The sequence below is a fragment of the Lingula anatina genome, chromosome 6 (assembly GCF_051362555.1).
Source record: "Lingula anatina isolate TDL-2025a chromosome 6, LinAna3.0, whole genome shotgun sequence".
NCBI classification, from domain to species: Eukaryota; Metazoa; Brachiopoda; class Lingulata; order Lingulida; family Lingulidae; genus Lingula; species Lingula anatina.
Genome location: NC_141772.1, coordinates 10,829,388 through 10,839,278, shown reverse-complemented (window position 1 = coordinate 10,839,278; position 9,891 = coordinate 10,829,388). Strand labels below are relative to the sequence as shown.

General features: G+C 39.9%; 1 protein-coding gene across 1 annotated transcript; it reads right to left on the bottom strand.

Annotated features, from left to right (window-relative positions):
- Nucleotides 1–2,606: 2,606 nt before the first annotated feature.
- LOC106178326 (multicopper oxidase 3) lies at nt 2,607–9,891 on the bottom strand. Its single transcript, XM_013561460.2, has 13 exons — nt 9,722–9,891; nt 9,441–9,518; nt 8,695–8,779; nt 8,181–8,345; nt 7,827–7,903; nt 7,310–7,493; nt 6,754–6,986; nt 5,504–6,485; nt 5,020–5,191; nt 4,617–4,804; nt 4,028–4,204; nt 3,615–3,656; nt 2,607–3,314 (listed from the first exon to the last, which is right to left on the bottom strand). The coding sequence occupies exons 2-13, from the start codon at nt 9,510–9,512 to the stop codon at nt 3,097–3,099; spliced, it is 2,595 nt and encodes an 864-aa protein (XP_013416914.2). The 5' UTR covers nt 9,513–9,518; nt 9,722–9,891; the 3' UTR covers nt 2,607–3,096.

Here is a 9,891-nt window from a genome sequence, read left to right as displayed (position 1 = left end):
TCTCATTGAAGGCTGGTTTCCTCAAGACAGTACCAAGTCGTTAGATCAGACAACTATTTCATTTCAAGAAGTCTGTGATTTCAAGCTTGTAGTGACAAGAAGACAAGAGACAAACCCCCTCCCATGCTGGATTTAAGTCTTCACCATTCCCTGGGAGCATTTGTATCAGTAAAAATATTGTCTAAATTTTCTGGTGAGACAAATACACACACTGGACAAAAGAAGTGTCACCCCTACTGAGCCAATACTATGGGGGAGATAAATGACTGCGGAATAATATGCTCCTGGTATCATTTTGTTAACATCAAATTTAAAAAAAAATCACAAAATGAGAACAATATATACATTCTACCAAAATATGCAGTTTCAAGTCCAAAATTAGTACTTAGTGGCATAGCCACGTAACCTAATAATAGGTGCCAGTCTACGAAGCAAAGTTTCATATAATTGTCTGATGCGTTCAGGGCTTATGCTGGCCCAAGCATGTAACACTGAATATAACAGAGTTTCTCTGCTGGTTAGACGGGCATTTGTAAAAAGTTTTGACATATCATTCCACACATTTTCTATTACGGTTGCATCTGGACTCTGGGCAGGCCACATCACCCTGCGAATGTCCTGTTGGTCAAACCAATCATCAACTGCTCTGGGCTTGTGACAAAGAGCATTGTCATCCTGGTGAACAAATGGATAATTCCTGTCATCAAACATGTTAGTAATAGATGGTAGCAAGCCTGACTCCAAAAAATCGATATATTTCTAGTTATTCATGTTTCCATTTACCACTATCAATTCGCCCAAGCCATGGATGCTGATGCAGCTCCACACCATGATGAATATGCTGCTCCGGGATTCGAAAATTCAGTGCATGTGGTTCAAATGCTTTACCAGCAGTTTGCCAGCATAGTACCCGTCTGTCATCAGAGGTCAGACCAAAGCGACACTCATCAGAAAAAAATATATAGGACCAATTGTCATGAACTGTCCAGTTCCAGATCCTGTTGACCCTAGTTCACTATACGTTGCTTGTTTTGTAACGATATAAGAGGTTTCAGTCTTGCTAACTTGCTGTACACTCTCTGAGCATGTAACCGACGCCTAGCAATTTTCACAGACACATTCTTATGTGTGAAATTGTTCCACTGTGTTGTCAACTGACAAGCAGTGTCGAAATTTGACAACCTGGACATCAAAATCAGTCGTCGGTCTTCACAGCCAGTATTTTTTCTTGGACGACCCATCAGAGGCAATTTGTCTCTTGATCCAGTGTTTCTATACCGAGACCAGACCCTCTGCACGGTTCTGACAGAGCAATTCAATTGTATCGATATTCTGACATTGCTTATATTCCGCCTCTTCAGGTTAATAACTTGCACCTATAACCGTTAGATAATTGCCTGTATCTTGCCATATTGGAGGAAGACAGGAATAACATTTGCTGTACATGTACAAGACCAACAATACAATTCCATGGTATAGCGGTTTTATACTCATTAGTCACATTATAAGTAGACCAAGCATTATAGTTACCCAAAATCTGCCTACTTTTATTACTCTGAGTTAGGGGGTGACACTTCTTTTGTCCAGTGTGTGTAGGTTAACACGTCTGCGGCCGTGCAGTATCTAATCAAAATAGAATGATATTATAAGATATTTATCATTATTATTATTATTATTATTATTATTATTATTATTATTATTATTATTATTATTATTATTATTATTATTGTTGTTGTTGTTGTTGTTGTTGTTGTGATTGTTGTTGTTGTCGTCCCACCGGGACCACGTGACTGCGTAGTTTATTAACTTCCAGACCTGGCGAAAAGTATTTACTTTTAAAGCACGCCGTTTGTTTATTAAATCATTTTTTTTTTGTATTTTGATGATGGAATCATTAGTTGGACATAACTTTTGAAGGATATGCTCCGTCCAAGCTATTCTGATGGTCTGTCAATTATCCTTTAAACTTTGAACAGCATCAAAATCCATCATTTACTACCAGGGTTTATAAGTACACTGTGCCAAAACTGAGGACTGTACGATCGTCAATAACTTTTATCCCATGGGCTTTATCAAATTTTAAGAACTGAGGCTTTTATGAACTTCTAATGTGTATCGAATCTTTTTAACACTTACAAGTATATTTTAAGATTGTGCATCTCACCACTATTTGTTTTTATTGTAAAATCCAACTTTTTAAGTTGCAAATAAATACATATTATTATTATCTAGACCATTCATTTTAATCCCGTCTATGATCCTGTGGCAGTGAAAAAAGGTTTGATTGAAAAAGGGTAAAACGGTTTTCTTTTAGCAAGAAATGCCAAGCTCCACTAAACACTTTAAAAACAGTTTCTATGTCTGATGAATATTGTGGCTTAATTCAAAGTTGTGGATTGGAGTTACAAACGCTCGGAGAGCAAATTTTTGCCTGTTCCCTCACCCTTGTAAAGTTGGGACTTATGCCATATTTAAGAGTAAACATAAATTCAGACATCAGTGTTAACGAACTTAAGACATTGCAGCTTTTTTGTTACATATTTGTTACAGACACATGCAATTATTTTGACCTATAATAATCTAAAGAAGGAAATGAAAAAGCAGAGTACGGTGAATTGTTTATTTACAAATTAGACTACAAATGCTTGAAGTTACATATATACAAAACCAACTAAACAAATGAAAATAAATACTTCGATTCTGTGTTACCTAGTCGTTCAGTTATAAGAATAATTTTGCTGATTTCGTTGTATCAAACATACATTGTATGCTTCATATCTACGTTTTAAATTGATTGATTTAATCCCTAAAAAATCCATCGATAATAAAATAACAAACGGAAAATCACATTGAAGAATAACGGCATTCATATCTGTGGGAATGAAGAAACCACAAAAAAGACTAAGAAAACGGTATTGGATAGTAGATGGATGAAAATGAAAATATGATAATGCGCTTTAGGAGAAAAGTAGAGATCGCTATATGAAGCACCCTTCTATGGTGTATTTCCCACAAAAATACTTCGGATTAAATTTATATAAAAAGTGTATGCGTTTGTTTTTGAGGAGTCACATCTTTAACAAGGTCTGTAAAAAGTTATCCTGCGGCCTGCAGGGCCTCGCCCTGGCGTCCATACGACTGTAGAAAACCGCTAAAGTTCACGTTCTCTCCAGCAAGGGCGTCGTTGGGGCTAGGGGCGTTTTCGTCCTCAATCGGTACTCTAAGACCCTGCCTTGAAATTGGGATGTTATCGTCGACTTCTACCAGTCCCTTGGTATCTGCATCAGGAACACTGGACGATGGTAGGCGGGGGGCTAGAAGTGGATATGAAATGATGTTAGAAGATGATATATTCATATTCAGGCCCGTAGAAAGAGGGTTTGGGGGATTCGAATTACCCCCCCCCCCCCCCCCCCCCATTTTGTATCTAAGCAGTAATATCAGACCCGTAGCCAGCTCTTTTTTCTGAAAATGTGGACCTATTGCCATGAAACTTCAGTCTACTTGGATCAAATTTACATATATGTAAGAAACTGATATGTGAAAGCATTATATTTCATTTTTTGTGTCAAATATTTCTTGGCAGGTTCCACTTTAAAGAGAGTTTTTCTTACCTGTAGGGCCCCTGCCGAATATAAAGCCATCAAAGGAGATACCTGGAAACAAAAGAGAAGTCTGTAGGTGTATTATCTCAGATTTAGAAAAAAAGTTAAAATCCGTACACAGAAGATGTGTCTTACCGCAGTAAATGATTTCGGTTTGCAAAAAAGATTACCCTCTACTAGGGCCGCGGATTAATTATGTACGTATTTCTCAAAAACACACTGGAGAAACGTCACATAAATCAGCCAGAGACATATCTGTGAATATCTTGTGAAAAATCAATCTGTGACCCTGGTATAGAAGGTAACAGAGGATGGAATCTTAGACCCTGTCAAACTCAAGATCAAATCTGAATCTTATGTAATGTTGTTTACTTTTAGCTTACTTCAGTCTTTTATATATTGTTTAGCGGCTGCACACTTACCATCAATACGGCGTCTGAGTGCTTTAATATATTCTTGCGCGGACCAATCGAAACTCATGCATTTTGGGAAATGTGGCGGCGGTGGGACTCTCTTATGCAGGTTCTGGGCCTCGTTCAGCACCAGCGCCATCCCGCCAAGTGCATGAATCTCCACGTGACAGTGGAAAAACCACCAACCTGGGAAGATGAAGATTGTTAATAAACTTATGGAGGTCGGTTATTTTTCAGATCTGTTTTTCCATTTTCCATTAATCCATTAAAATATCCGACGTGGGTTTTTCCCTAATCTACAACTCCTATCTTAGACAGATATGACCTCCAAACACAGTACAGATAGTCGACACAAAATCAATATTTATTCCCCACCAAGTCTGACATACAATGTGTCTTGTTTTATCTGAGGTGGCTCATCCTGGAACAGCTTTTCAAAAAAAAAAAAAAAACTTCAAACTTCGGTGTTCTATTCAGGTAGATCTAAATGCACGAAATAATCAAAACTTCTCAGTGAGGGGAAAAAAAGGCAAAGAAGCCAACCCGTCCACCCTTCTCCTGCTTTCCTCTCCACATCGTTTCTGGTATATTTTCTTACCTGGGTTATCAGCTTCTATCCTGACGACAGCGTAGCCGCCGGCGGGGACGATGATGGTGTCCTTACGGAGGGGGTCCTGCAGGTTCAGACCGGCCACGGCGCTGGGGTTGATGTTCCACTGGTTGTTGCGCCACCTGGGGTTATTACACGGCACACGTCCTCCGGTGCTAGATGTCAGGCCGGCATTACTGAAATAATAATAATAATAATAATAATAATAATAATAATGGTGATAATCACAATGAAAAAATATGCACCACAACGTATTTAACTCGTGTCGTGTCAAACATGATATATGGTTACTTAATATTGTGCCTGCTGGAGAAATGTATCTAGGATCAGAGAAAGAAAATCGGAAAATGACTAATTGCTTGCCTAATACCAACAGATGAAAAATACATACGCAATGTCAGTTGACTGTAGGTTAGTGCAGCATTTGGTTTCGTCATCTGGACAAGGGCAGCAAATGTCGTCGTTGTACTTGAGGAAGGCACCGTTGGCGTCCTGATCGGCATACGCCACCTTCAACACGTGGAAACTGTGACCATGCATGTGGATGGGATGTGGAGCGCCCTCTATTCCAATTGATAAAAAATGAATAAGTTTAATAATAGAAATAGGTGTGGCTAACCTGTTCTCGGTCTATATAATTATACAACTTATAGTAACTTATAGTAACTGGCTCGCGCTGCCAGTAATTACGCCGCGGGATATTCAGGGCACAGACCGTGATCATAAGACATACCGCGAATAGAAAATAGAATTTAGAAAATAGACATTGCATGTGAACGAAGCCTAAGCAGACCAAACATACCGAAGTAAAATAACATTCAATTTCTAATGCCACGGGCACTTTCATTTGGTTTCTGCATAAATACAATACTTACGGTTTCCACCTCCACTCCCATGATTGACCAGAACGAACTGGTACGCCTTCTTGTATTCGAGGTCTATCTTATTGGTACACCTGCATCCGTCCGCGTTCTTCTCCGTGTCACACGAGGCATCACATTGCGTTAGAGATCCCGGGAGTGTGTCCGGTTGTGTCAGAGGCGGTGCCGTGGGTCTCACGTGCGCAATGCCATTTACGGACGCTCCGTTGGCCAGGAAGTGCCAGTTGGTAAAGATCTGTCGGGTCCGTCTCACCGGGGTGGGAACGGGCTCGTTGTCATGGGGACCCTGCGCTGCAGGGTTTTTGACGGAGTCACCAACATTCAGACACTGGAAGTTGCGATTGGGAGGGAATTTTCCAAACGGACAGTTATAGACCTTGCACTTGTTACTCGAACTACATGGTTCTGGAATGGACTGTATCTGAGAATCCGGCGTGACAACTCGAGGTCCGCTAGGGTTCTGGTACTGCAGGATTGCAAGCACTTGTTGCTTCAACGGAGTATTTGTAGCCGGGTCGGTCACCAAACTTTCTGCTCTAAGCCAGTAGGCCGCGTTGGGACGATCGGCCGTTATCAGGAAATCATACCTCTCCCCGGGGTTGATCAACAAGCTCTGGACCTCAACAGGCTCCATTTCAAAACCGTCCGAGGCCACAACCGTCAGAGGGTGGTCGTCAATGAAAACTCGGTAGGCGTACTGCACGGAATTGGAAATCATTCTGAAGCGATACCTCAGCGGTGGATTCTGTCTCTTGACGTCATACCTTTCATAGGGCACCTGGTTGTCGACCGGGGTGGTCTGGAAGAAAAGAGGGTCCGTGTACCTGTGACGCCCGTTGATGACTCCAGAAACGTAGGGGATTCCGGCCAAGGCGACCTTGTCGGGGCCGAAGGTAACGGCAAACTTGTTGGTGCCTTGGGGGAAGAACGGGTTCTCAAGATAGAAACCTCCTCCGCCGTTTTGGATCTTGAAAACCTACAGAATACATTAATGCAAAATATGAAATAGCCCCGAAAGGTCTTCTTCTTGTTGCAGGGAATTATTCTAACAGAAAATTATTTCATCTGGGCTTTCGTCCTACGTTTGATCGTGTGTGTGTGTCTGTGTGTAATGTAAATGTATACTAACTGCGCAATGATACACAGTATGTGTATGTGTAAACTATAGTAGTAATGTACAGACAGAGAGAGAGAGAGAGAGAGAATGAGAGAGAGAGAGAGAGAGAGAGAAAGCTACCACCTACATTTTTTGTGTCCTCATGAAACCAGTCCTGCAGCAGTATAACGTGTTCCTCCTCAGACACACTTACTGATCTCGCCAGCTGGAAGTTCCTGAATCTAGAGAAGAAATTTCTACCAAAACTGGATCCCGACGTTGAGCTGGTATACGTGATCTCGTGTTCCGGGTATACTATTAAAGCTCCCACCAGACCGTCTGTTCTGTGTGCACCGGTGTGGGCGTGATAAAAGAAGGTTCCTAAAAGACATAAATTACGTTGTAACTTAGTGACTTAACGGTTGTGGACATTTCATAGTTAAAAAATCAGGAAAATTAGCACCCAAAAGAATGCAATATTTCCGTGCTCAAGGTTGGAAAATGCACATTAAGGTGTTGATAAAATTTTAATTTGTCGTTCCTGAAACTGTAACTGTAATTTTCGTGCCCTGGAGCTAGTTGTTTTTACTTATCGGTCCCAACATGCACGAAAAAAAAGCAAACCAATTAATAAAAAAGTAAAATTTTAAAAATTATTATTTAAAAAAATATATTTGCTCCTCCTCGCCCCTACGGCTACGTACCAGATGGTTCGGCTTTAAACCTGTAGGTGAAGACCTGCCCAGAGTTAATAGGACACTGGGTGAGGTGGGGGACGCCGTCCATAAACCCCGTCTTAAACTGAAACATGCCGTGCCAGTGGACGGTGATAGGCTCGTTAATCAGGTTGTTCTTCACGTGCACCACGACCATCGCACCTGAGGGGGCCTGGGGTATCAAAGTGATTAATTAATTGATTGATCGGTTAATTTATTGATTGCGTATTTGGTTGGTTGGTTGGTTGACTTGCTGGTGATTAGATGGGCTGAACTTTTCATTCTTTCATTAATTTACTTAGTCAATCATCTGTTACGTAAATAATTGATTACTTGAATAAAGCCTGTTATTTTAACCATAAATGTAGGCCTTGCTTATTTATTTATTTATTTATTTTTGTGTGTGTGTGTGGGGGGGGGGGGGGGGGGGGAGGGAGGGCGCACTTTTATTTACTAATCTTGATTTAACGTACAGAGCATCTGGCCTTAAATAAGGGGATCATACCTCTATCTTTGGTCCCGGCATTGTGCCATTGATAGCTATCAACTCTCTGAATATACCATCCCCTGTGATTACATTGTCTGAAACAATAGAGCAACGGCTGTCATTATCGGGCTTTAATAAATTGAGTTTAAGACTTGAAAACAACAAAATTACATTCTAAACCTGCACATATCTGTAGCACACTTAATGTCCATGTTTAAAAAAACATTTACAAACAAGAAAAAGTATTCCTTATTACGCACCCGGACATGGAAATGATGTAGCGGTTAAACGCAGTCATTACCAGCAGAGGATTTTGTTTGACGTAAAAAAAAATCAGTGAAAAAGATTAAATAAACATTAATCAACACTTACCGAATGAAATGGCTCTGCTAGTACCCGCACAGTTGGGATCGTCAATGAGGCAGGCCACACACTCGCCCAGCAGAGATCCATTAGGGAGTGTACAGTCGGGCACCACACGCTGGTTTTGATATGTCATGGTGTGCGCATGCTCGACTACTAGCACGTACTCGCATACTGTAATGAATTTAAAAAATTGATGTGGAAATTCGGAGTTTGGGGTTGTGCTTATCAGTTTTATACAACCACGTCAATTTTGCCACTCTCTCTCTCTCTCTCTTAGCCCTATTAACCCTTCGATCAGCTTGGGCCCCACAAATAACAAATTAAAGCCATATGCTTGTGGCAAGTGGCATGAAAATAACGTAGATCATTTTAGTCTGTCCTTGAAAAGTGCGCGTTATGCTTTCGCTTCCTATTATTCCGAAGCAATACACAACTCTTTCTTTAAATATAAGAAAGACTTTGTATTAAGATATACGGTAAAAATTGTCCATATAATCAACTCAGAACTTATTTTACTTACTTGTTTGCTTCACGAAGTATCGTTTGGACAGAATTCTTTTATAGAATATTAACTCTTCTCTGCAATTTGGTAGAGATCTGACGCCCTGAAAACGTGACAAAATTACATTACTCTATTCATCGTCCTCTTTCTTAGCATTTTTACTGTCCCATTTGTTCAAACCTATTCCACGGGGGCGTTGTTTGTGAATTATCATTGTATATCCTGTACAAAGAATGGCCATGGTAAAATCGATTGAAAGTTGTGGTTTCAATATGGTTAATGATGTGAAGGACTTATGAGGCATTCTTAGGATCCGGGTTACCAATTCTCAGAAAGAAGGATCCGGGACACCTGATTAGCTGAGCTCACATGCGGACATCCGTTTAAAATAGGTTACTTACCAAAACTAAGTTTATTATTCACACTTCATTATCAAAATAAAAACTGCTGTCAAGGTTACAAGAAAAAAACAACAACATTTTTTCAAAACATTTTGTTCAATTTTGTAATAGCTAGAGAGCCCATTTTAGTTGTTGTTGTGTGTGTGTGTGTGTGTGTGTGTGTGGGGGGGTAACAACATGACGGTAAAAACTAGTATAAATGGAGCCGAAAAATAATGCTAAAATAAATAAATGAATATAAATAAATAAATATATAAATAAATAAATAAATAAATAAATAAAACAATCACAATAAAGAGACATATAAATTTTTTATACATAAAGCGGGATATTTTATGTTATATATGTTACGAAATCGCTTACCTGAGTTACGGCGAGGTAGGTTGTAAGACATAACAAAATTGCACATATTCCACGTAACATTTTTCGCTCCATTCTGACCTGGATATGATTTAAAAATCACAAATTAGTTAAACATCATAACAAAAATTTAGAAATCGTTTTTATGTGTACACGTACCGACAAAATTCTCTTTCTCTCGCACACACAACGCACAGGTGCGGAAACGCAGCATTTCAAACGATTAATTTAATCGAGTTCTTAACTAAACTTCTACTTTTCATATTTTCTCTAAGTAAACTCACCTGATTTTGTATTAAAAAAACTGCTGCGTTATCAACTCTCCCTTCTGTGCGCAGAAAGTATGTGCGCGGGTGATGCGCTCTCTCTTACTTATACCCGGATCCTCCGTCGTATATTCATGCACGCTCATTGAAAAGTTTTTACACCTCATTTCCGCTGACATACTTCCTCG

Excerpts from the sequence above, each read along its gene's own strand:
- LOC106178326 (XM_013561460.2), bottom strand. The coding sequence starts at position 9,512 with ATGGAGCGAAAAATGTTACGTGGAATATGTGCAATTTTGTTATGTCTT. Across the intron at positions 7,494-7,826 it reads TGCCGGGACCAAAGATAGAG|GCCCCCTCAGGTGCGATGGT; the intron begins GTATGATCCCCT and ends TTGATACCCCAG. Across the intron at positions 4,805-5,019 it reads CTACAGTCAACTGACATTGC|TAATGCCGGCCTGACATCTA; the intron begins GTATGTATTTTT and ends TTATTATTTCAG.